The 27,109-nt window shown below is 44.0% G+C and overlaps 1 protein-coding gene across 6 annotated transcripts in view; it reads right to left on the minus strand.

The window, feature by feature from the left end:
- Window positions 1-5,584: 5,584 nt before the first annotated feature.
- The window catches only part of ADARB1 (adenosine deaminase RNA specific B1), a 128,214-nt gene continuing 106,689 nt past the window's right edge, over window positions 5,585-27,109 (minus strand). For 5 of the 6 annotated variants that reach the window (XM_088474125.1, XM_088474122.1, XM_088474124.1 and 2 more), the window contains 8 exons: window positions 23,021-23,949; window positions 21,666-21,780; window positions 21,329-21,497; window positions 20,062-20,210; window positions 16,806-16,974; window positions 12,379-12,560; window positions 8,618-8,796; window positions 5,585-7,628 (listed from right to left, as the gene is read on the minus strand). In XM_088474125.1, the coding sequence (XP_088330251.1) occupies window positions 7,452-7,628; window positions 8,618-8,796; window positions 12,379-12,560; window positions 16,806-16,974; window positions 20,062-20,210; window positions 21,329-21,497; window positions 21,666-21,780; window positions 23,021-23,949 (2,069 nt within the window). In that variant the 3' untranslated portion in view covers window positions 5,585-7,451. Of the gene's footprint in view, window positions 7,629-8,617; window positions 8,797-12,378; window positions 12,561-16,805; window positions 16,975-20,061; window positions 20,211-21,328; window positions 21,498-21,665; window positions 21,781-23,020; window positions 24,100-27,109 lie in introns of all 6 variants that reach the window. The other variant, XM_088474126.1, reaches the window with a different exon arrangement.

Raw genomic sequence — 27,109 nt, forward strand, 5'->3', positions numbered from 1 at the left:
GGATTTATCAGAGCTATTTAACAATTCTTGCTAGCAGGGACAGCGCTTGCAAGCAGAAGCTCTTTGCCACTGAAAAAATCTTTCACCACTAGCTTAACGCAGTGGTGAAAGACTTCAATTCCTGATTGGTAAAGCTCCGGTGCCAGTGAGCAATGCACAATGTAAAATTGTAATTAACACTATCTAAAGATGGCATTCACTACTGAGGGCAAGCTCTGAAAAGTAAATTTCCAAATTTGATCATTTCGCCCTCACCATAGAGCTATATAGTGACAATGGCTTGTGTATATTACATTATATATATGCGTGATCTATTAACTATGCAAGGAGTAGGTGTATAGGCTGCCTATTAGAGAGATGCAGGAAAGTTCTGCCCCCTCCTCCCAGCTCTCACTGGCTGCCTGCTAGTCACAGCCAGTCTCGCTTCTCCCCTAAGGCAGCACTACCCATGCCTGCAGGTGACGATTAAAGAAATCCAGAAAACAAGACCTGCTGGTGGTACATGGGAACTTGACTTCATAAGCACTGCTTTGGGGTGATGTGGACCCTTCCTCAATTTTGGGCACCACGGCTGCTGTTATGTTATGGAGGGCTGCATTTTTGAGTGTGGACATCTGAGGTAACCAGATTTACTACCTTGTTCTAACTAGAGTATGGTTGCACCTCCCACTGGTTCTCTATCCACAGCCCCAAAGTCATAAGTATTGGCAATTACCCCAACCACACGCCGGGTGCACAAGATGTCAGACACAAGCCTCAAATAATCAGGGAAGCCTGGCTACACGCCCATGAGACTCCTACGAGACAGATCTATTCCGTGCATTCACAAGGGAGCCAAGCCGGTAGTGCCCATTTCACGGACAGTAATCTACGCACGCACGTCGAAGATCTTCTCCGTCACAATGCATATCCACATGGCGCAACACATGCCCGCAGTATGTGGATAATCGCAAGACTCAGCATTAAGACCTAAATTACTGAAATTAAACAGTTTTACAATTACCCTCACCCAGGATCCTGATCTTATTACTATTTTTTATCCATTGAGGGTCCAACTCAAATTTAGGAGCAAAAGAACAACAAAAATTGTTCTAATTGTAAACAGCCCATTCCTATTTTACGCAGATTTACTCCACGGTGAGGAAATCTTAAAATAATTTTAAGCCCCCCTCCTCCCCCTTGCGCTCAACCCTGCATCAGTGCCAATGTGAATTAGGATTAGATGCACACGCTGCAAAATAAACATTCTTTTCTGCATGTTGTTAAGCTGCCCTTTTACCATATGTAGTAAATGCCACTTTAGCAGCAAGATATTCCATATACAGGCCATATGGTCAGGAATACCTCAAAGAAAGAGTTAACCAGTGACCCAACGGATTCAGAAGTACCCCATGGTGATCAGAGGCATTTGACCAGGCAGATACGGTTTGCCGTGTCTAACAACTAGGGTACGGGTTCAGCCACTGCCGATATTATGGTTATGGTGACGATGTGCAGAAATGTTTATGGTCTATCATGTTTATTGTGGTTTGTACTCTGCTATATTCTGCCTGGTTAGTGTTGTCATTTTTATGCACTTGACATTTTGTTTTGCTTGAATTGTATCAGACACCCTGTGCCTGCCCCACTCCCGACCCTGTGACATCATGCAAGGGGCCGGGGGCAGGAGAAAGCATAGAGCTACCTTGGCGGATCGACATACTGCGTAGGCTGCATGTTCGGAGAGTCCTTTGGATGCTTTGAGCAGAACTGCTGCAGGGGCTGTAGGACAGCAACAGTGATGCCCCAGGGGAACGGCGATGCACGCACACACCCACCACCCTACTGCCCTGATTTTATCACTTGTGGAGCCTAAAAAGCAGCGTTGGCCAACCGGAAGCTCTTCCGTTGTTCCGATGTGGCTCCCCTGCCTGACACGGACTGCATCCTCTGATCGGCGCACAGCTGTTCAGAGGAGGCTCGTCTTTCGCTGCAGCCGTCTGCTCATATCCGGAGGCATGTACGGGCGATGTGGTGATGTCACGCCACAAACAGGCGGCGAAGCTCAACTTGTGACTGAACCTGCAGCCACAGACGCCGGAGCCCATCTACGTGACACAGACAGTTGCAACAGGGTAAGAGGCTGTGGGGGTTTTTAATTATTTTTTTGATTTTATTTGTGACATGTGAGGGGGCTGGAGTGGCCCGTGAAGTGGGAGGGAGTGCGGGGGAAGGTGGCTGGAGTGGTACATGAGGGTCTGCTGTTGTGACACATGAGGGTTGGCTGGAGTGGCATTATGGGGCTGGAGTGACACGGGGGGGGCTGGAGTAATGCATGTGGAGGTTGCTGGAGTGACAAATGGGCTGACGTGACACGAGAGGCTGCTGGAGTGACACATGAGGGTCTGCTGTTGTGACACATGAGGGTTGGCTGGAGTGGCATTATGGGGCTGGAGTGACACGGGGGGGGCTGGAGTAATGCATGGGGAGGTTGCTGGAGTGACAAATGGGCTGACGTGACACGAGAGGCTGCTGGAGTGACACAGGAGGGGCTGCTGTTGTGACACATGAGGGTTGGCTGGAGTGGCATTATGGGGCTGGAGTGACACGGGGGGGGCTGGAGTAATGCACGGGGAGGTTGCTGGAGTGACAAATGGGCTGACGTGACACGAGAGGCTACTGGAGTGACACATGAGGGGCTGCTGCAGTTACAAATGGGGGGACTGAAGTGACACATGAGAGGCTGCTGAAGTGATATATGAGGGGGACTGGAGTGACACATGGGAGGGACTGGAGTGTCACCAGGGGGTTTGGATTGTATGTGAATCGGTTTCTTTAATTTTTCAGTGTATTTTATGTGTATGTGGCTTTTTCAGTGTATTGTATGTGGCTTTTTCAGTGTATTTTATGTGTATGTGGCTTTTTCAGTGTATTTTATGTGTATGTGGCTTTTTCAGTGTATTGTGTATGTGGCTTTTTTAGTGTATTTTATGTGGATCAGGTTTTTTAAAATGTATTTTTATTTTTTATATTGTTCTGGCTTTTTCTTTCCCTTTAATAGTTACCTCCACAGTAATTGAGTGCATGCGCTTTTACATGCTCCTATAAACATCATACCATGGGCATGGCCTAGCTGACCACACCCCTTTTTGCACATGCGCAAGATCTTGGCTCTGTGACATACCTACAGATAGTTTGGGGCTCTTTCCCTCTGACAGGTTGGCCACCCCTGCTATAAAGGATAATAATTAAATAAAACTAAATCACTCCTCACTGGACATTGAATTTACCTGCATTTTATTTCCATGATTGCGTTTCTGACCTTCTAATGCAGGGGTTCCCAACCACGGTCCCTCAAGGCACACTAACAGTCCAGGTTTTAAGGATAGCCATACTTGAGCACAGGCAACTTAATTAGTACCTCAGTTATTTTGATTAAACCATCTGTGCTTTAGCATGGATATCACTAAAACCAGAACTGTTATACCCCTTTTCCACCTAAATTCCGGGTCTGACCCGGAGTTGGAACAAAGTTCCTATCCGGATCAGATCCGGAATTTTGCCGGCGCTGACTCGGGATATTCCCGAGTCAGCGCCGCTCACACCGCAGTCGGGTCTGCATAGACCCGGCTTTTGCGGAGTGAAAGTGGACGCTTGGAGATGACGTCATCTCCAAGCGCCACTGAAGCCGGACCAATCGGCCGGCTAGCAGCGCACTCCAGGTCTTCGTGACCCGGAGTGCGCTGTTCCCATAGCAGGGTTTCAGGGGCTATGCCCGTGTTAAACCCTGCTAGTTACCTGGGTTGGATTGCCGGGTCACTCGACCCGGCGATCCAACCCTCTGCCCTTTTACACCAGGGAGCTGCCCGGGTTAACCCTTCAAAAACCCAGTTTTTAGCTCCGGTGTAAAAGCGGTATAAGTGTGCCTTGAGGACAGAGGTTGGGAATCACTGTTCTAATGTGTTACCTGGCGCTTTGAACACTCTCACGCTGACTTTTGGCTTAAGCTTGGAAAGTTCTTACTGGCTATTGGTTGGTCTATCTCTGCAAACACTTGTGTCCTTGGGCTGAAACCGGTGTGGCTTGAACCACCTGTAGTCAAAGTCATTCTCCCACACAAATACTGTAGGGGAGGAAAAGTAAAATATAAGCGGCGTTCCCTCACAACGAGAGACTAAAATGTGACTTATTTCATTAGATCAAATAAAGTGAAAAACTAGCAAATTGTATTTTGCCTCTAGTTGAAAGACTTTAAGGTTCAGCTACATTTATATAAATTATGACAGTGCTTTCGATTACCTCTCTACTGTACGGACTTTTTTTTTTTTTTACCACTAATGAAACTGTCACACAATATAGTATCAGGAGAAAGATAGAGAACCTCCTTGGGAAAAGCAGACATGGGCAAAGGCAGAACTGTCACCATCAAGGCTGAATGTGATATAATATAGTGATAGATTGAGAGCAGCGGGCATATGCCTGAATACTGAGCACAAGCTGTAGACATGGGGCCTGTCTTTGGGGTCGTGGCAGTCCCGACAGTGTAACTGCTATACTGTGTAGGCTTACTTAGCATGGCATTTAAAATAAGTTATGTTACATGCTATAAGTTTGTAACATAAGTTTTTTAGGGTTATAGATTACTTACACTCATAATAAATTAAATATTTATTATGAAAAGCTTTGATCCGAAAGACACCTGTAGGACTTGTCTGTCCAACCTGCATTTCCTTTACAGGTTACCTATTTGCATTACAGCTAGTCTATAATGAAAAGTTACCCATTCTTTATTCCAGGGCTTGACAAATCCCGGAGGCTAGGTCGCCATGGCTACCAGATTTTGCTGCCTGGCTACCAGATTTTGCAGTGAGGAAGGAAGCAGATCCTCATCAGCTCTGGCGGAGATTCGTGCCTATAGTATTGCGGTGTTCATATCATGCACAGGAGTGCATGTGCTGAGCGTCGCCTGCGGTGACTGCTGTGCCTCTGTCCGTCCCGGCCTGCACTGATGACTCCTCTCCATCCTGGCCTGCTCTGATTCCTGCTGTCTGTCTCAGTCTACGCTGATCCTCCTGTACGTCCTGGCTGTCTACTGTCTCCTATCTCCGGCTGCATAGAGCTCTCCGGTAATAGGGTCTATGTGTAGCCAGGGATTGCGGAGCGGCTTCAGAGGGATAGTGGTGTGACCACGAGTGGATGGGGGGTTCTATTGTACTTTCTGGCACCATTATTTTATGTGAAATGTGGTCCGTTATTACTGGAGGGTGTAGCAGGGGAGCTGTGCAGAGCGTTGAGGTGGCCTCCATGTTACTGTATCCATTCAAATGTGACCATTTTGTGGATTAGTATAGTGCGTATAACACACAGAGCTGTGCTCCTCACTCACTCCTGTAATTTTTTTTTGGGTTGGGGGGACAGTGGTCTGGCTCCTACACATTCATCCTGGCGCCTAGATTTTAAACATTTTTGTCAAGCCCTGCTGTATTCAAAACATTTTCCAAATAACATACAAAAGTACAACTGAGAAAAAGGTTTGTAACTTTTACAACTTGATAATTTTCTGTGAAATACATGCAAATAACCACATACAGCCAGAATGCAGAGATATAGTCTTTTATATATGTATATATACACGCACACAATCCCTGCTTAGGTTCATACAACCCTCAAATGTTTATTCTGCATGTTCCATAGACGAAGCAGGTGGGCACACAGACTTGAGAATATTCTACGTACAACAGCAGCAACGGATGACTTGAGTGGGACTGCGGGTCCTTCCTGACACGGGCAGTCGTAATTCCGAAACCATTGCGTCACTTTGTCAGTGGGAAAACCAAAACGTAGAGAGGCAAAAATAACCCAAGTTCGTCGGGTTTTATGCTGTGCAATGACCCCGTTAAAGTCTTTAGCTGCTAAAATGCGCTGAGCATCAAAGTGGTTTAGGCTGTCTCAGGAAGCGGATCACAAGAGTCTGGGTTACGAGAGAAAAGCATGTCCCAATAAAAAGGGATCCCACATTCAGAGAGAACAGTTTTCCAGGCTGGTTTTCATGTACACAGACCTGAGCTTTCCTCCTGTATCCAACATACAACTCAGACAAGACAATAAAATTGAGTAAAAGTGGAGTTCTGCTTTGAAAACCTTTTCACTACTCCCCCTCCCCCTCCCCCTCCCCCCAAGTAGATCTAGAGTGAGCCAGGCATTGTTAAGTTTTGCACCACTACGAAAGTGTAAGAACTGTTGTCTTTACGTGTCCAAAATCAGAGACCACACATGCCACGTATCCATACCTTTTGATCCATAATTGCGCACATTTGTAGATTAATGAGATACAGCATTTCCGGATAGACGACAACTGAGAACTCTGAGTTGGATCAACGCTAACAAGTTACCAACCAGACCCATTTGGCAGCTTCTGAGATAAAATGCATGTATTTTTTTAAAGTGGCAGAATAATGCTAATTAAGCAAACATCTCGTTTCACCTTGGACAACGTTACTCTACAGTTTAATAAAGCAAGATGATTTGGTAGAAAGGACATCACACAAAAAAAAAAACCCATGGGCAAGCGCACGCAAAAATGTTCCTTTTCCTACCACCAGATTTCACTTGTTTGTTACTTAAAGGGCTTCCTCCTGGAATAATGTCTGTAGTATACAATATACATGCATATAGGCTGCACTGTGAGCAAACACGCTGCTTACATGTACATTGTGTCGCACAATTACAGTTCTAGAGATCAAGGAAAAACACAAATGCATTCTTTTTTTTCCAGTTAGCCAGCGGTGAAAATCTGAATAATGTAAACGCGAAGCAAAAACACAGGATAAAAGCTACGGAATTAAATCTTAGCCACACGTAAATAGACAATTGGGACAAAAAAAAAAACGTTAGCAGCCGGTCCTATAAATCGTAAGGGTGCTATCTGACTGTCTCGTACAGTAAAATGTTTGTAGGGTTAGGTAGAAGAGGTCGTTGCTAACTAAAAAACAGAGATATTGCTGGTTACTTTAGTCTCAACAGCAGGCTAGATTTCACTAAAAATAATAAAAAAGTCATAAGAAACTCACTTTAAAAATAAAAACTACTAATACAGTGTATAACCATTACCAATAATATACTGTATCTGCGACGACGTAAGAATCACTTTTCCAAGTTCGATTCAGCTGCCACTTGTTTAGCACACTGGTGCTGTTGTAATTATCTACAATTTACATAAAATTCAGAGATCCAGCGAGAGATACATTTTACTTAATAAAATAAGTAAAATAAAAACGGGCATAAATAAAAATCAACTCTCTAGCGCCTTAAAAACGATGTATGACCTACAAGTTACTGGTTTGGTGGGAAAGCATAGTAAAAAGGCAGTTGAGCATAATTGGCACATCTGAGAATTGAGGAAAATGAAAACGAGGTTTACAAACAGTGTCCCATATACCCCTGTCTGACAGAGAGGAGAAGTGTTTGTGGGTCTATGCCGTAAGAGAAAACTGGTCCTGTTCTATAGGTTTTTTAACCCAGGCTCCAAGTCCTGTCTTTTGGAAGGCTTTGAAGACGCTCTCTTTTGCCGTTTGGTATTCTGCGGCTGACTGCTTTGTATCGTAGTATAAATAGGGTGTTCCGATTTTAGATCTCAGGCTGGAAGAAAGCTGTGGCGGGGGAAAAAAAAAAAAAAAAGTATTAGTAACTTAGGGGGGAGATTAATCAAAGCTAGGAGAGAGACAAAGTACAAACCAATCAGCTCCTGTCATTTTTCAAACAAAGACTAACGTGACAGGAGCTGATTGGTTGGTACTTTATTTCTCTCCCCAAGACTTAGTACATCTATCCCTTAGCCCTCAAGCGGGCGAAAATCGGGATAGTCGTAACAGCCAGTAACATATACTAATGCAGCTATCCACATGGCTTCATACGCTCAGCCACACCGTCCATTGTTTTTCTGTAAGCAGCCGTGGCCGCCATCATTAAAATCAGCAGTTACCCCTTCACCATACACGGGAATCAGAATAGCACAGACCTGTAGCTACACAACCACAACACTCTCACAAATTAGTTTTTTTGCGTGCGTGCGTCCGCAAGGTAGAAGCAGAGATGCCAGCCAGAAATTCCCATTTCACGGAACCGGTCGTAGCCTCCTTCAAGGTGCGTATGCAAAAGGTTTTGCAAATAATCACGCTTTTTTGACTTGGTGGTGCCTCAGAACCGGGCCCAATATATTACTCACATAGGTTCCCAAACTCTGCCATTACAGTCCAGGTTAGAAGGATAGCCATGATTGAGCACAGGTGACTTAATTAGTACTTCAGTCAATTTGATTTAACCATCTGGACTCAAGCAGGGATATTCTTAAAACCTGGACTGTAATGGTGCAGTCTGGGAACCTCCGACATTGGGCATATATACCAATATCTATAATATTCCAAATGGTCAAACAGAATCACTACACGGGCACATCCAAATGTGTCCAGTGACATGGAGAGGAGATCAAATCCTCCGTCCGGCTTGTTGAAGCCGACTTGCGGCCTCATTAGAGAAAGGAGTCTGGTTAGCAGTGAAAGTAGATTGTGAAACCAATATTTTCATGTTTCACTGAATTCTGAAGAGCAGCAATGGTCTTTCCTGTCCACATGAAACCCACCTTGGCATGAATGCGCATCCATCGGCTGTACAGAGCGTGCTTACACAGACGCGATGCCCGTCCCATCTCATCCTTGCCTGTGGTGGCGTTAATAACTTCAAGGCCAGTGTCTCCCACCGTCCAGTTGACACTGAAACTTGGAGCCTTGCCTGGCTGTCGGGCTTCAGCATTGCTAATACCTAGAGGGATAACAAGTCGCTGTTTGAATGGCTGAACCAAGATACAGGCTGCTGAAAAATTAGAAATTGTTCTATGCTAACAAACTGACTTAATATCCGTCCAATGTGTCCAGACTGGAGTCGGTGGAAAAACCTTACTAGAATAGAATACTGCGCGTACATGTGTATACTCTTTAAAGGCTGGCATAGGATATAGGACATATAACTTGCAGTGCAGCACGGAAAGAGGCCCTTTGTCTGCAAGCTGATCAAGACAAGGACGTAGGGGTCTATTTACTAAGCAGTGTAAGGAGACAGAACGAAAAGTGATAAGGTGCCAGCCAATCAGCTCCCAGCTGTCATTTTTCAAACACAGCCTGTGAGATGACAGTTGGGAGCTGATTGGCTGGCACCTTATCACTTTTCACTCTGTCTCCTAGCACTGCTTAGTAAATAGACCCAACAGTGTGGTTTATATCATTTTGATTAAGTGTTACTGTAGTCAGGGAGGAGACTTGTGGGTAAATTTACGAGGCAGCGCTATTCAAAGCCGCTGCGCCTTCGGCAGTTGCATATGCTAGAGTTAAAAGGACAATAATATTAAATGCAAAAAATAAAACACCTGGTTTTGCATTTAATATTATTGCTCCTTTAAATCCCAGTGTCTAAAACGGCCGAAGACTCGGCGGCTTCATACCGCTCTTAGTAAATTTACCCCTAAGTGTAATGTGTGCGATTTGATGGTTTGTGTTGGGTTTCGGTGTAGCGAGTGGGAGCCACACCAGAAGCCTTGGAGAGAGATAAGGTGGAGCAGTTGCCCAAAGCAACCAACTTATAACTGTCACTTCAAAGACTGCGCTAGCTAAGTGACAGTTAGAAACGGATTGCTTCTCCATCTCGTCAAGGCTTGATACATCTCATGCTAATACATCTAATGTGTACGCAGCCGCGCATTCCCACGCCCGCTGCTGTGAAAATATGCTAATGTTAGCAAAGATTACCCGGGCATAAAGACGCCCACTCTGCTTTCGTACTTGCAGGTGCGATCGCAAGCACGCATAACTATCGGTAACATCGGCGGCCATTTTACCCTTGCGGCAGGTCTGAGCCGCTGCAGCCTAGGGAGCTCTTCTGCCACGCAGGGCTGCGTATAAACTTGCAGTGACTAAGTTATGCACGCCCACGTAACGGCGATCAAATGCCCAGGCACGCCCGCGTTTCCTTAACCACCTCCATCAACACCTCCTGTCAATCGATAGGCAGTGGGCCTCTGTGGCGAACGCTACGGGTTCGCATAGCTGCATGCACGATGGCAAACAATCGCTCAGTCTGCGTGCGAATTGCAATAGTGTCCAGCTCTAAATCAGGCCTCTTTGCCTCTAATGCAAATGTAACACAAGTGCATGACATTCTGTATACGCTTGGCTTCTCACTTGCTACATTTAAGCAATATTAATATAAATATATAAGATACAGCGGAGCAGTAATCAGCGGGGAATACAATGTAACTTGTGAAGGTGGCAGGTAGTTGGGAGATTTATATGAGCATGTCTGAAATGTGTGTGTGTGTGTGTGTGACTGGGGGGGGGGGGGGGGGGGGGAGAGGATTATGGGACCTTCCCCAGAAAGATTGATACACAAAAATCAACTGCGATACAGACGAGGGTGACAAGGGAAGCATGTCAGTAGAATTTAAATTAAAATGACTTTAAAATAGATCATCCGTTACTATGAGAAACTATATCATTTGAATAAAGACCCTACCCACTCCCCAACCCACAGACTCCCTTATTTCCTCATTTCTGGATGAGTTACACCTCCCTAGATTGAAGTCAGACCACTGGGCATTAAGGATGTTCATATCGTCTGACAGGGAGATTCTAGATGTTAGCCAAACACGGGGAAGGCGCCAGGTCTGGATGGATTCACCAATTCCTATTATAAAACACTTTACATCCAAAATTAAACCCCCCCCCCACACTTTTACTATTCTGCAAGTAGCTTCGTACGCTGCACTTTACACCAAGTAAAAGTCAAAGAATTTGGCCATCTCAGTCAAAATATTGTTAGCGGAACGGTTCAGAGCCTGGTGACATATTTCATGCCTTCTGGAGCTGTGCCATAATACAAAAGCTCCGGCAAGAGGTCTTCGCTCAGGCCTTTAAAGTTCTTAACGTTCATTTCCATGAGTCACCCTCTATAGCCCGTTTTCATTTATATCGCCCCAAACATGTCTAACTCTGATCGATACCTTTTAGGTCATATCTTGATTGCCACCAGGGCTGCCATTGAGCAAAATTGGATAAGTCCATCCCCCCGTCTATACAGAAAATCTTAGGTAAAATGGAGACTCTGGGCGTGCCATACAACCACAGCTTCCTCCCCTATAGTACAAAGTGGTTTCAATGACGCAAATTTGTTACGGATGGGGATGGTGTAACGATGCTTATTGGGTCACCATGACTTTCTTTTGGGTTTTCTTGTTGTCAAACTGTATTCATTGAAGGTCCCGTATTTTAGGGTTTTTTTTTTTTTTTATATATTACTCCGAATATGGCATGTATCTCTCTTTTTTGTTATTTAATGTTTATTGTGAAATCTGATTAATTCCCCTCCCCTTTTCCCTGTATCCATCCCCTTCCATGTATAATGAAACAAATCAATCAAAATATATGTAAAAAGAAAAAAAAAAAAAAAAAAAAAGATCATCATCAAACTATGTATGAGTCACAAAAGGTCTACAGAACAAAGCAAATGACACAGTCAACAAACAGTAACCAATGACATAGTACAGAGTGGGGATTGGAACAAGTAGGGAGCATAACAGAATATTGCAAGCCATTGCTCAGCCGATGAGTCCTGAGGAACAGAACATGCCCATAACACGGTCTTCTCATTAATCTGCTATTAAACGTACTATTTTCTAGAAGACACATTCGGGAAGATTAGACATTGTGAACGCCATTCACTAAATACGTAAGTGCGGTGAATTCAGTTAGTGGGATGTGCCCATGGGTGAGAACAGTAGAAGAAATCTGGTAGTAAGGGAGCCTTGCTCAGGGACGTGTACGTGGAGCTGTGTGCCAAGTAGGCAGAGGGGGGAGTCATCTTTCCTAAAAATAGTTACCGGTACCATTTGCAAAGCATTTGTCAGAGGTGGGTGAAGGCTAAATACAAGTAGCAAAACCGATGGGCACAGAGGCAGATCAAGGGGCGGTGGTGGCCACAATGGTGGAAGAGATGCTTTATTTAGTGGAAGCTTTGGAAAATATAAATTCTTGATGTGTCTCATTATAGGCGTCGTTGTGAAAGCCAAGTGCTTGTTATGATTGGTGTATGAGCAATTGAGGGATGTACCACGTCCAAAACATGCTGGATACTCTGCTCAATAACCTTAACCTTGTTGCAAATAACCTCAACAAGTCCTCACATATTAACACCAAAGTAATATAGATTTAGTCCTCTATAGGGAAGGGGATGCCCAATAGTGTAAAACCCTTTTGCGATTGCCTAATCCTATCCCATGAATGTTGTAGAACCTTAAGTTTAAGAGAAACCTAAACGCCAGCACACGAGACTTCCATCAGCGAGAAAGACACCTACCACTCAGTAAAGGTTTGTTGAGCACATAGAGAGGCGGCAAGTCTTCTATATCCGCTATCCTCTGGTAGACGGCCCTTGAGAGATGGTCACCGTGGTACAGACTGCCCAGGATAATACTAGAGAAGTAGACTGGCTCGACAAACAGACTGAATAAGGAACCTTGAATGCCCACAACGTTCCACCTGTAACGAATGACTGAGTGTATTAGATTGTCTCGGAACACAGTAAAACATCAATCTGAATAGACTTCTCTTTTAGCAGTATTTTAATTTCAAACTAAATGTGATCGTAGTTTAATCGACTCGTAGGTGCACCCCTGGCAAATGCGCGTATGCATCGCGTCATGCAACTTGCATCCTGTAAAATTGCGGGTGCGAGCGCAGCGCACAGACATGGTCGCAGACGCGCGACTCGCACCATACATGGCGCGATTTGCCAAGAGAACACATCTGTATCATTTTGGTTTCTGTGATCTACAATGCAATGTACCCAGAGAGCAGATTTGTAGCGTCATTTTGCCAGTCAGCAAATACTGCCTGACAACATATGTAGGACTGTACGGCCCCTCCTTACCATTAATGAGGTCACTAGAAATCACAGCGGAGTTCCCTGGCCATATAGAAACATGCTGCAACAGAGGTTGTGGAATTAATTCCTAATTTACCATACAGAGTGCATTATTCCCTATATACAGCGAATAATAGGGGAGTTCTGATACACTAAGTGTCCCAGCAGGTCCCTTTACTGTATAATGAGCTCTGTTGCTCTCATTTCTTCCAAGCGCTTCACTGATTTAGGAGACACATCTTGTACGCTGCCCAAATTAGTGAGGCCGGAAGTAGTGATGGAGACTTGGCGCTGCTGCATGTGGCGGACAATATGTATGGGGGGGCGGGGGGGAGAGACGCACGCTCATTTTATATAATGTTACCCATCCACACAGGGCCTACCTAAGGGCGCCGACCACTGGAGGGCGCCTCTGAGTCCGCCTAACTACGGAGTGTGCAGGGGGGTGCGGTTGCTATGAGACTCGGCGGCTTAAGGGGCCCTCCAGCGATCGCACTCCCTGCAGCCTCCATTTGCCGGGTACCCGCTGAGATTGTGTTACCAGCGGGTGCCCGACTCCTTCTCTCCCCCCTCCCTGTAGCCAGCGGCAGCCGGAGGACGGAGCTCACTCCTGAGCTCCGGGTCCCGCAGTGCACTATGGGAGTGACGTCATGACGTCACTCCCATAGTGCCGAGGAGCGGTCGCCGGGGATGGACGGTAGCAGCACTGGAGCGGGGTTTAAGGTATTTTTTTTTATTGTGTGTGCGTGTGCGGGGTCTTGGGGCTACTACAGGGGCCTTACTACTTGGGGCATCATATGGGGGCACTATTGTGAGCACTACAACTGGGGGCACTATTGTGAGCACTACAACTGGGGGCACTACAGGGGCCCTTACTACTGGGGGCACTTCAAGGGGCATTACTACTGGGGCACCGCAGGGAGCATTACTATTGGGTGCACTACAAGGGCTTTACTATTTGGGGGCACTACAAGTGCATTACTATTGGCGGCACTGCAGGGAGCATTACTATTGGGGGCACTGCAGGGAGCATTACTACTGGGGGCACTGCAGGGAGCATTACTACTGGGGGCACTGCAGGGAGCATTACTACTGGGGGCACTGCAGGGAGCATTACTACTGGGGGCACTGCAGGGAGCATTACTACTGGGGGCACTGCAGGGAGCATTACTACTGGGGGCACTGCAGGGAGCATTACTACTGGGGGCACTGCAGGGGGAATCATCCCTTTAATTCGGGTCATGTGAATATTATTAGGGTGCTGTGTATGTGTGTGTGAGCTGGGCATAGGGTTTGGGGGAAAACAGGGGCGGCTTTGTGAACCTTTGCCTAGGGCGCCCTGAAACCTTGCACCGATCCTGCATCCACAGCAAGAAGACAATGTGAACAACTAATTATAAAGGTAAATCTCTCAATCTCCTGGCCAAAATCAGACAAACACACAGGCATATTCAATTTTGCACAAGCTTTTTTAACCCTGCAGTGCAAGAAATTAGGGCCAGCAAGATTTTTCCTATTCAATTAGTCCTGGGATTTTTAGCAGCAGTAATTCCTATAGGATTTAACACTACTTTTTTTTTTTGTCACTGCTTTAGAGCAGGTGTAAAATTGGTAAACTATTTTAAAAAGGTAAAAATGTTGAGACTTGGTTCAGAAGCACTGGGACATCCCACCTAGTTTTCAATTAGCTTAATTGGGCCAATACTTACATTCCATTATTGTGGATTTATTCTGCAAAGTGCAGAATAATAGCTTAAAAGATGTGGGACAGGTATATAGGGTGCGGTATAGATGGGACAGGTGTTTTAACCATTGCAGGTGGAAGTTACAGGTGTTTTTTTTTGTGTTAAAGTGTATTTAAATGACAAAAATAAAAATCATAACTTACATGCATTTTTATGCACCCCAAATTTAACTGCAGCATTTATTTTAAAGAAAAAAAATATGCTATCCCGTTTACTGCTAGTACAAAATGCACATAACTGCCATGTTATTCATTTTAAAAGCGATAAACATTTTTGTAGGGAACATCAATAGACATCTGTATTATTATCCAATATTAGATTTTTTACGGGAGTGGCTGTTCTCACCATTTTTTTTTCTATTTTTCACATGGGATTTTGTCGTCAAAAATTAAACAGGCAAATTTTTTCTTCAATTGGATAGTGCAAGAATCGGGAGAGCAGATAGCCGCTGTGATCAGAAATTGGTTGCGATAGGTGAGTTAAATTGTTACGGCAAAAAAAATCTTGCGCCCAATTGAATATGCCCAAGGTAATAGAGAATCTCAGCTTGTTTACTAGGCCAATCAGGGGTTGGGCAGGAGGTTTAACGTACTATGTAACGGAACAGGTATGTTATACCGCCGGACGTTAGCCCGGCGTATGAAATACCGACGCCAGAAGTCCATCAGATGAAGATGCCGACAGGGGAGGTAAGTAGGCTACCCCTAACCCTCTCCCCCCCCTAACCCTCCCTTAGGGGTGCCTAACCCTAACCTTTTCCCCCTAGTGCCTAACCCTAACCTCCCCCCCAGGGGTGCCTGACCATAACCCCCCCTTCTCCTAGCCTACTTACCCAGGGGTGGGCTAACCCTAAAAACCAAACGGCGATCCGCTCCCGACGACCGGCTTACCTACAATCGGTATGCCGGGCGTCAAAATTTCGGCGTGGGGCTAATGATAGGCGTCGGTATTTAGACGCCTATCATTAGTCCCATGCTGGAATTTCACTGACGGGAAGCCGATGGTCGGCATTTCGACCGCCGACTTCCTGACTACATACCGTATGTAACCCCTGTACGTCTGCAACCTTGTGGCTTTAAATGGTCAGGGATATCGGAGGTGACTTTTATCACTATTAGAATTTACTGTGGGCACAAGCTATTCCTCACAATTCAGTTTCCTACTGACCAGGAAGTGATGACATCAGAGCTTCGACTATATAACTTTATTCATATACTGGCATCGCCTGCTTATTATGAGGGGCATAAGTACTGGGAAGAACCACAATACAGACATTGAAGGTCATTGTTCATGCCTGTTTAAAGCTATATATATTTAAAACTGACCGCAGTTCAGGCTCTCCAAGAGCCTCTTTAGTTGTATATTCATTATCATTTGTAAGTACGAATTTAAAAACATCTTCCTGACTCACTTTCAAAGTGCAGTCTTCATGCGCAAACCTCCAGAGCAGGACTAGAATTAGATGACGTGGAGGCATCACATAAGGAACCACATACAACACATGGTAAGTATGTCGGGTGCACTTATATTATGGGTTCATTCTTTTTTTTTTTTTATAATGGGAAACAGATTTGAGGACACAAACCTCAAAACCAACACCACTCATCAGTTTTAGGAGGTCTTAGGAGACCTAAAATAAGACAAATGGTCACTCATATTGCCAGACCTGGGGAAATGGTCTCATCGCCCCAGTATGTAAGGAGTTTTCCTAATTTCACACTAAACTAAACTAGCATTGGGAGGAAGTTAGCCTTTCATTAAGAAAAAAAAAATCAGACACGATAAATAGCGACGCTACATTTCAGATACCTTAGGGAAATTAAAAAGAATTCCAACAAACTGGAAAAACACTTTGTTTTTGAGATCTTCATATGAAGAGAAACAGATATTCATTAAAAGGGGTGATCGTTGCAATATTAATTATCTAGATTAAGCTTCATAACAAAAAAAAAAAATTATATTTACAAGATGCTAATCCTTGTTTAATTTCGGTATCATCTTCATAATCCAATTAATGCTACCATAAAAGCTGATAATCGGGGACACTTATAGAAAGTACTGTAGGGATGTCTGTATTCTGCGGCCTGCAATGAATAAATTGCTCATTATAGTTACCTGGCTATTTTGTCACTGCAAGACATTGTGAGCAATCGCTCTCCTTGTAAAACCCCGTCCCAGGTCTGGATGGTACTGATGGACCTCACCGGGATTGTACCTTCTCCAGACTCTATCTTTGTCCGGAGCTGTCCTCGAGCCTTCCGGTTTGGATGGCGATCGCCCTGATCTGCAAACACATATATTGATAATATGGGAGAATAACCAACATTAATAAATGAATGAACTAGAACACATTTGGGGGAGGGCTCTGCATGTGTACTTAAACACAATGATTAAGTCAAGTGTGGAAAGGAAGCCAGGGAGGGATGGAACAGAGCTGTGACATGCCAAAATTCAGGTATTGTCCTGGCAATGCTACAGATGTGTCCTCATTCGTATTTGCTGCAGTTGCGCCAAACAGCCCCCCCCCTTGGCGCATCTGGTAGCGTGAGACTGCTACCGCCGGGTGTGTTTATTGATTTTTTTTACCGATGTGACTAGGACGCACCAGCAGACTCTGCTGATTAATGTGATATGCGGCACTTGTATATCTGTGTGCGATAGAGTCTCTGAATCTGTATAGGAAGCGCTACGATGCCAAGTTCTGTTTACAGTCGCACACAGATATACAAGTGTCACATATTCGATTAATCAGCGCAGTCTCCTGGTGCGTCCTAGTCACATCGCATTGAGACTTAGAGGCATTTACGGCAAAAAAAAAAAAAGACGTCTGACGCTACCACGGGACCTGGCGGCTCACTCATGCCAGGCATATCACACTGCACGGCATATTGAGGCTAGATGGGCAAGGACACATCTGTACTCTAGTCTCCCAGACAGGAGGCTGCTTAAAAGAGTAACAAGATGTACCACTATAAAGATATACACTGCATCCGGAAAGTATTCACAACACTTCACTTTTTCCACATTTTTTTATGTTACAGCCTTATTCCAAAATGGAATACATTCATTTTTGTCCTCAAAATTCTACAAACAGTACCCCATAATGACAACGTGTAGAAATCACATGTATATAAGTATTCACGGCCTTTGCCATGAAGCTCAAAATTGAGCTCAGGTGCATCCGGTTTCCACTGATCATCCTTGAGATGTTCCTACACCTTAATTGGAGTCCACCTGTGGTAAATTCAGTTGATTGGACATGATTTTGAAAGGCATACTCCTGTCTATATAAAGCCCCACACTTGACTGTGCATTTCAGAGCACAAACCAAGCATGAAGTCCAAGGAATTGTCTGTAGACCTCCAAGACACTATTGTATCGAGGCACAAATCTGAAGAAGGGTATAGAAAAATATCTGCTGCTTTGAAGGTCCCAATGAGCACAGTGGCCTCCATCATCCGTAAATGGAAGAAGTTCGGAACCACCAGGACTCTTCCTAGAGTTGGCCGGCTGTTTAAACTGAGCAATCGGGGGAGAAGGGTCCTAGTCAGGGAAGTGACCAAGAACCTGATAGTCACTCTGTCAGAGCTACAGCATTCCTCTGTGGAGAGAGGAGAACCTTCCAGAAGGACAACCATCTCTGCAGCAATCCACCAATCAGGCCTGTATGGTAGAGTGGCCAGACGGAAGCCACTCCTTAGTAAAAAGCACATGGCAGCCTGCCTGGAGTTTGCCAAAATGCCCCTGAAGGACTCTCAGACCATGAGAAACAAAGATTGAACTCTTTAGCGTGAATGCCAGGCGTTATGTTTGGAGGAAACCAGGCACCGCTCATCACCAGGCCAATACCATCCCTACAGTAAAGCACGGTGGTGGCAGCATCATGTTGTGGGGATGTTTTTCAGCGGCAGGAACTGGGAGACTAGTCAGGATAGAGGATAAAGATAAATGCAGCAATGTACAGAGACATCCTGGATGAAAACCTGCTCCAGAGCGCTCTTGACCTCAGACTGGGGCGACGGTTCATCTTTCTGCAGGACAATTACCCTAAGCACACTGCCAAGATATCAAAGGAGTGGCTTCAAGACAACTCTGTGAATGTCCTTGAGTGGCCCAGCCAGAGCCCAGACTTGAATCCAATTGAACATCTCTGGAGAGATCTAAAAATGGCTGTGCATCGACGCTTCCCATCCAACCTAATGGAGCTTGAGAGGTGCTGCAAAGAGGAATGGGCGAAACTACCCAAAGATAGGTGTGCCAAGCTTGTGGCATCATATTCAAAAAGACTTGAGGCTGTAATTGCTGCCAAAGGTGCATCAACAAAGTATTGAGCAAAGGTTGTGAATACTTACAGTATGTACATGTGATTTCTTATTTACTTTTTATTAAATTTGCAAAAATCTCAAAAAAAAACAAAACTTTTTACACGTTGTCATTATGGGGTCTTGTGTGTAGGATTTTGAGGACAAAAATGTATTCATTCCATTTTGGAATAAGGCAGTAACATCACAAAATGTGGAAAAAGTGAAGCGTTGTGAATACTTTCCGGATGCACTGTAGAAATTGTACATGCATGTAACATCTAAACTACTCAAAAGGTAAAGGCAATCTATAGACTGTACAAAAGCTCTACTGTATGGAGACCAGGGCGAGGTCTCAGAGAAACGGGGGGGCCTCAACGGAGGGGACACGGCATTGCAGGGCCCATCTCTCCACTGGTACCCATAGCAGTCACCAGGGCCGTAGCTAGGGTAGTGCGGCCGGTGCCATCGCACAGGGCACCACAGGTCAGGGGATGCTGTTGGACCTGTCAAATTTCTCTTTATCATTCTTGCTTGTAGCTTCCTCTTATTTCATCCCCAGCATCTCCTGGCCTCCCCTCTCTCTTCCCTGGCCTTTCCCCATGAAGCCATGGCCCTTTTTTGGGTGCACTTTGTCCATTTGAAAAATGAGGGGGGCGCCAATGCTCTTTCTGGCACAGGGCACCAAAAAGTCTAGTTACAGCTCTGGCAGTCACATCCCGTATATCTCTACCATTGTGTAAAAGTATTAATCCATAGCTTACTTGATTTTCGTAGGGTTACAGACAGCTTTTCGAGAAGTTAAGATGCTGCATGCATGTACAATATCAATGTCTTTACTTCAGAATACATTTTAAATCTTTAATGAGAACATAAAAAGAAAGTCCCTTAGAAAATATTTTCTCATTTACTTTCCAGCACACAGCAGCACAAGTACAGAGCAATAATTAGGAAGATGTAATGTAGCTGGGGCTGTTGAGATGTTTGAGCAATGCTGCTGGTCAGGGAATGGCTTTGGTGTGTTACCACGGGTGTTCAGGCAGTGGGGGTGGGGGGTGGGATTTTATTACCTTCCTGTGCAGCTTCATGCGGCGAGAAAATGCGCGCGTCCCCACACGGCGATGTGCTGATGTACAGATGGAATTGGATATTATCCTTCAGCCTAAAGCCAGCACTTTCAGACTTCATAATTATGGAATTCTGCTGATCTTCTTTAGTGCTGAGGAGAGTGACACAGGGTGTGAAAGTGTATTTTACACTGTAATAAGTGGTCCATTTGCAAGCAAGGAGAGGGGGCTTTAACCAACCAAACAATTAGTGGATACACAGCTTATCGGAAAGCAATACTGTAGTACTGTAACAACATTGGACACTAGATTCATTTGATACCAATTATAAGAAATATCCCCTTAAAACGTGTAATGTTTAATTTACGTTGCCGTGAAAAGGTTTATGCAAATTTCTAATAATTAGCAATTATGCTTTGCTAAAGTGTCATTTTGAGTGACTGGAAATCACAGTGCAGGTGGGATATGAACGGCGAACGTTTGTGATAATGGTTGGCAATGATTTTATTTGCAATGCAAATTTTATAAACAGATGTCACACAAAAGGTTTCAGTCTAAATCGGTTTTCTCATAGCACTACTATTAAGTTGAGGAGGACACAGGGTCCTGTTAAGTGAAATTCACAATGGCGTGTACGGAAATGAGTGCAGGTGTGGGGCTGCCTGCAGCCCGCCCCGCACCCACCCTTTCCTAATGCTGAGAATACTCCTGTCCAGTTACCACCTTGTGGCTTTATTGCTGGTTTCCCTTCTGTGCTTTTCAGCAAGGCCTTTATATCTACCAGTAAAACTGGTCTATTTTTATTCTATTTGGACAGGACATAGGGCCATTCTCTCTGTTAGCTCTAAGGCACTGAGGAAAAACAGAAGACAAAAATAGATATATGTATTTTGCAAAAGACGCAGGTTTGCATATACAAAATAATGTGTTCAATATATAGCATAGCGCTGTGGCACACCCGCTAAGAATTGACCGACGACAGCATAGGACAGCCTGAGCAATGTCGTCCCTGTGTACAGTCCCAACCATCTAGGTGTAATAGTCTGCAATTCTGCTGCTGGGGCAACAGTGTAAAAATGGTGGGGGTAGCATGGGGGGACAGGCTCACTAGTCTCTTAACTAGGATATTGCCAAAATTAAACTTTGTATTGTTACGGTCACTCAATTGATGCAAGGAAGTAGACTGTTCCATATTATTAAAGATTTTTACACAAATATACTTTTTTTTGCTAGGTACTTCCAAAATCTGTTGCGATCTTTTTTCACTCACCTTAGCAGTAACTCAAGCTGTGTGTACAGAAACCTAAGCAGTGACCTGCGAGCTATGATCTCCGCATGGCAGTCATTAAGAGCCAGGCCGCGGTAGCTAATATATTCTCCATTGATGCATTTGGTCCCAGTGGACACGCTGATGACGTGGGCGTCTTTCACATCAGTTCCTGAAACATTGAAGCGATTTTAAAAAAATGAGCCGCTTTCTCTCACTAGCGCCCCTCCACGGCGAGAACGTTAAGTGCACGACTCACAAACCGCAATCCAAATTCAGTTGGCGCTTTTAATAAGGAACCGCAGAAGGAAAACTACTACATTGGACTTTAAAAACGTACCTGTCGTCATGACGACGCCAGCTAGGACTTTTCGCCTGGCATGTGGGGATGTGAAATTATCAGTGAGCTCGCTGAACTTGTCCACCACCAGACGGGAAACAGCATCCGCCAGGACCTTCATGTATAAAATAGGGATGGAATACGGTTAGTTTTCACGCAGCCTTCTCCCCGGTTTTATTTAATTTTTTTCCCTTTATTGGACATGAGGGGGGGGGGGGGGGGGGGGTGGATTACCAGAGCTGCTATAAGCAGGGCTTGAAAAGTACAAAACAATCCCATGCAAAAAATAAAAAACTTGCTCCCTATAGTGGAGGTCTGTGACTTCTCCAGCACCTGTCACATGAGCTGTTCAACAGCTGCTTATTCTCCTGTGACAATTCCGAGATGGAAAACAGCGCCCTTACTGCTGTCTCATCTACTGTATGTGCCGGAAGTCTCCGCTATTAATCTCTCACTTTAATATACCATAAAAATAACTAGTTCATATACTTTGTGAAACCACACACAAGGCGGCTACCATTCATCCGTTTACATCTAGTGCCGCTGCTGTGATCGCCGGGTTATCTATAACTATAAAGCAGACGTGCAGCCCTGCTCTATAAGCCTGTAACACTGTAGGAAGCGCAGTTGGTTATTCCTTCTGTATGCAGGACGTGATGTGAAGGGGTTCGGTGTATTAAGCGGACATACATAATGTCAACAGTTAACATGTCCGCTGCATCGACACTGACCATGTCGACATAGTCAGAATGCTGACAATGTGTTGTAAAAGGTAATTCCATCCCTAACCTCTATACCTAATGCTGAACAGTAAAGCTAATCCCTAAGTCTAACGCTAATGGTAACTGCTGACATTTTGCCCATGTCGACATTTTGACAGGTGCCGACACCACAACTGTAGAATTCTAGACAAACTGATGTGCAGTATTAGTGTTGGCTCAAGTCGAAATATAACACGTTACATAAGGGCCATGGAATATTATTATGACTACTATGAAATGTTACTATAGTACATAACCTAGAAACTACAGTTAATGCTTGATATCCTTTGTGACGTAAGTGCTGCCTGCATACTTGGAATAAAGTACTATACAGGAAAAGCAGTTCTGGTAAATAGGGAACGGTCATATTAGAATTCTGCAGCAATACAAGAGGTCAATGGATTTTAAAATGACCCAAATATATAAAAATAAATAAAATAACCTGATAAAGGGACAAAGCATGTTCCATGCCTAATAAACAAAAACTACAAAAAAAAAAGATAAGGGACAATAGAGAAGGTTGTGTGAGGGTGGGGGGGGAAATAAAACAAGACAAAAATGAATACAATTTAAACCATGTAGCAACCGTCTCACCTGAGGCAAGTGCAACTGGAGACCCTCGCTTGGAATGGGCTGCCGGGAGGGGGTCTGGTCCAACTGCATGTTAAATAGTGAGGCCAGGGCCGACTGAGCTGCCCTTGCCTTGGCAAGCTTCTTGTTTCTCCCAGACCCCTCGAAGGTCTGGCTGTCCACGGTGACGGACATGACGAAGTTCTTGGCGTGGCTTTCTCCGCTCTCCGAGACAAAGTCATACTTCAGGCCGGGCCGCAGCTCGTTTAAAATCATTACGGGATTTTTCCCACTGGACGGTGGAAAGATAGATGGGGTTGGAAGGGGAGACTGGATGAGATTACAAGACCCAACCAACGACATGTTATAGTCACTCGTAGAGTTATAGACTTCGTTCCCATTGGAGCCCAAGACAAACGTGTGATCAGACTGCGCAGGCTTCTCAAATCCATTAAACAAGGTGTCGGGAAAGTCGGCTTGGTCTGACGTGAAGTCCGTGTTCACAGCCGGGGTCCTCCCCATGGCTATGTGGGCTTCTGATGCATTGGGGAACTGCACGAAGGAGCGTAAAGCTTTTTCAGCTGCGTGAAGCTTGGCTTTCTTTTTTGTCTGTCCTGAGCCCTCAAAAGCCTGCCCATTAACCTCAACAGTCATAATGAAAACTGGCGCATGAACTGGCCCAGATTGAGAGAGCAGCTTATATTGCAAACCTGGCTTTATCTCATTCAGCTGCATGAGCGCGTTCTTTGGCAAGACTGGCCCCGGCGTTTTCTTCCTCTTCTTCGGACGTAATTTGGAATGCCCATTGTTACCTTCCTCCAGCGGTCGTTTCCTGTTCCGTCCCTCACCCCCATTGGATAGCTGAGCCCACTCCCTGGTATCTTGGCCTTCCCCATCCTTTGTCGACACTCCGTCCATGTTACGATTTTCTTTAATGTCAGTGCTGCTTGAACCTGCGGTGCCCAGAAAGAGTAACTTACAACGCCTTCGTTGCAGGATCTTGTAAATGCAAAATTTATAGATTCCTTTATCTACCTTTGTCACTGGTTCAGTGATGTGTGGTCACAAAATAACTATTTTTTATTTTCTTCTAATGGCAAATGCTAAAAAAAATAAATTGGCATTTAAAAATGGAATCAAAATGTAACAAATCCTAGAACCCTTTTTGCATTTTTGCGCTCTATAGAAAACATGCTTTCAATCTATATAAATTTTATAGGACGCTTATACTGGCAATGCTACTGCCAACTAGAAGATCAAGGTCATTGTTGGCAAATGGTACTTGTAATTTTGTGCACAGCTATCAATAAAATGGGTTCCGGACTATAGATCGACAGTAAAAAGGTCGACAAGGTCTAGATAGACACCGGATGTTAGACACTCAATAGGTCGACGTGTACAAAAGGTCAATAGGGACAAAAGGTAGACACGCCCCAAAGGTCGACTTGTAAGCAGGTCGACAGGTACAAATGGTCGACATGATCAAAAGGTCGACATGATCTTTTTTTAAGGGTTAGGCACCAGGAGGGAAGGTTAGGCGCTTACCGGAGGGTTAGGCACTAGAAGGGACAGTTGGGGTCAGGCACCTACCCTGACGGTTAGGGTTAGACACCAGGAGGGAGGGTTATGGTGAAGATTAGGGCTAGAAAACAAAAATAACCTTTTGTATCTGTCAACCTTATTGCATGTCGACCTTTAGTGAGTCAACCTTTTGACTGTCTAACATCTGGTGTCTATCTAGACACTGTCAACCTTTTACTGTCTCTCTCTTAATCCACATCCCGATAAAATGTAGGTTCCTCTGGGTTAATGTCAATGTGCAGAAGGAAGTTCAATAAAAAAATAAAAAAAATTTAGAAGGATTGAAAACAAATTGTTTATATGTTCTTAAAACACAATAGCCTGAGAAAACTGAGGAAGTCTAACTAGATGAAATTTGACACAGTGTTATTTGTATAGTATATACATGTAGATATTAGAAAGTAAACGGACATGGTTTGATAACCATCAATTATCGCCTCCATGGCCTGCTCAGGTATAGCTTTTCTCTTATACATGTGACCTGTTATGGCAGAATTCCAAGGCGTTCTGAACCTTTACCACTACAACTAACAAAAAAGCAAACACACACCACTTTACCCAGCTAACAAAGCTGACGGAATGGTTGCTAAATTTTCATTTATAACATCCTCTAGCAAAAGCTCGATAGGTTACTCCTTTCGGCGCTCAACAGACCAAGGGGAACAAAATTGAAATCGGGATAAGGAAAAAATAAAAATAAAAAAATAAGAAATAAAAGCAAAAAGAATGTTTGGTTACTGTCTGCAACTCCTGTGAGGATCAACTTTCAGAAAGATTAAACAAAAACCTCAACATAATTGACGCGTTTCACAATAAAGTAGTCAAGGAAGAAATCAATGCGAAAGCTAGAACTAATAAATACTGTACCACCTAGTGCAGAAGAAAACAAAAATAAAAATAAAAAAAACTGACTCAAAAGCTATATTAAATTCTTATCTAAAGAGGAGCAGAGCTCCAAAATTATGTGAATGTATTATAAAAAGTTACCACTCAATTAAAGAGACTACTATTGAATGCAACGTTACATTTGTCAACATGATTAGAAAAGGACTAAAGATCTGATGGCGTGAAAACTTACTTGCTATAGAATATATCAAACACCACCGTTAATTTAAAGACATGTAAATAAATACAAACTGCATAGGTCCAGTCAGTGTCAGCAAATACACAAAGTAAAGGACTGATTATGGTCAGTGATTGCAGGCGATGTCGTGAAGAAGAGCGGTCAGAAAATACAACAGGTTACTTCATCAAAGCTGACCGGCTAGGACAGAGCTATAATATCTGAAACCATCTAATGTTCTCATATCAAAATTAAGCAGTATCCAATTAGCTTCTAACATTGTTCAGGCGCTAATTGATCCCCGCGATCGGCGAAAAATGGGGATTTTTTGCCAATTATCCCTGGTTTTCGCCATTGGTTTTTTTCACCCTATCCTATTATTTTGGTTGAAATAATAGGATAGTTTCTCATGAAAACATTTATTTTCGCCTTTTTTCAGGTGAAAAAACTGCAATTATCGTGAATTCTTTTTCGGGACACATCAGGTTCCCGAAAAAAAAACCCTGATAAGTGCCGGCGTCATGCCGACTTCGGGGCTAAATGGATAGCCCCGGGCGAGGTAATTAGCCGTGGCTAATTGGATACCCCCTAAGTAGTAGAACCAAATAATTAATGTACAAGGAAGAAAAAAAAAAAAAAAAAAAGACGATTTCATGAACTAACATTTCTTTTTCAAGTCAACGCACGCAAATCGTTATTAGAATATTTAATTCATATATATTCGTTTGCTGACAGACAGGACTTACAGGGTTTATATTTATTTTCTCAGTGAGATTGGCTGTGATGCTGGATATACTCTGAAGAAAGTGAGCGTGATTATTAATGAGCTTTATTAGCATTTAGGGCCCTATTCAATTTGGTGCAAAAAAGCCGGTCTCCGCAAAACTTTTTCGTCAATGACTTCATTTTCGACGATTTCACTTATCCCTGTATTCAAATGGTAGCGTCTTTTTGCCGGTGCCAAAACGCAATGCAATAGGCAAAATAATGTTTCGCCTATGATTATCCGATGGAAAAAAGTGCAGAATTGCAGTTTCGGGGGGTGCAGAGGGGCGGAAACCACTCTGCACCCTTTGTACACCCCCCGTGACGCTAACCGTAAAAAAAAATCCTAAAACAAAAAAAAAGGATAACCCAAAAAAGCACTTTGAAAATGTGGGTGAAAAAGTTTAAAGTGGGGGTACAAATTAAAAAACTAGCGAAATAGCCTTTGGGGGGGGGGGGGGTCTGCAAGAGGTGTTTTGTTGATTGAATGTGCTTGCTGAAGGTCAGCTTTTTGCGCTTTTTAATGCTGGACTTTAGCGATTTTGAAATATGCTTGCACCCATTTTCATGTGCCCCAAATTTGACGAGTCAACTTATTTTTCCAAAAAAAAAAAAAAAAAAAAAACAGTATTAAATACGATTCTTCACCACTAGCTCAAAGACGTTAAATAGCACCTATTAAGACTATTTAAAAACCCCAAATA

The sequence above is a fragment of the Taudactylus pleione genome, unplaced genomic scaffold, assembly GCF_031769625.1.
Source record: "Taudactylus pleione unplaced genomic scaffold, aTauple2 ptg000147l, whole genome shotgun sequence".
Taxonomy (NCBI): domain Eukaryota; kingdom Metazoa; phylum Chordata; class Amphibia; order Anura; family Myobatrachidae; genus Taudactylus; species Taudactylus pleione.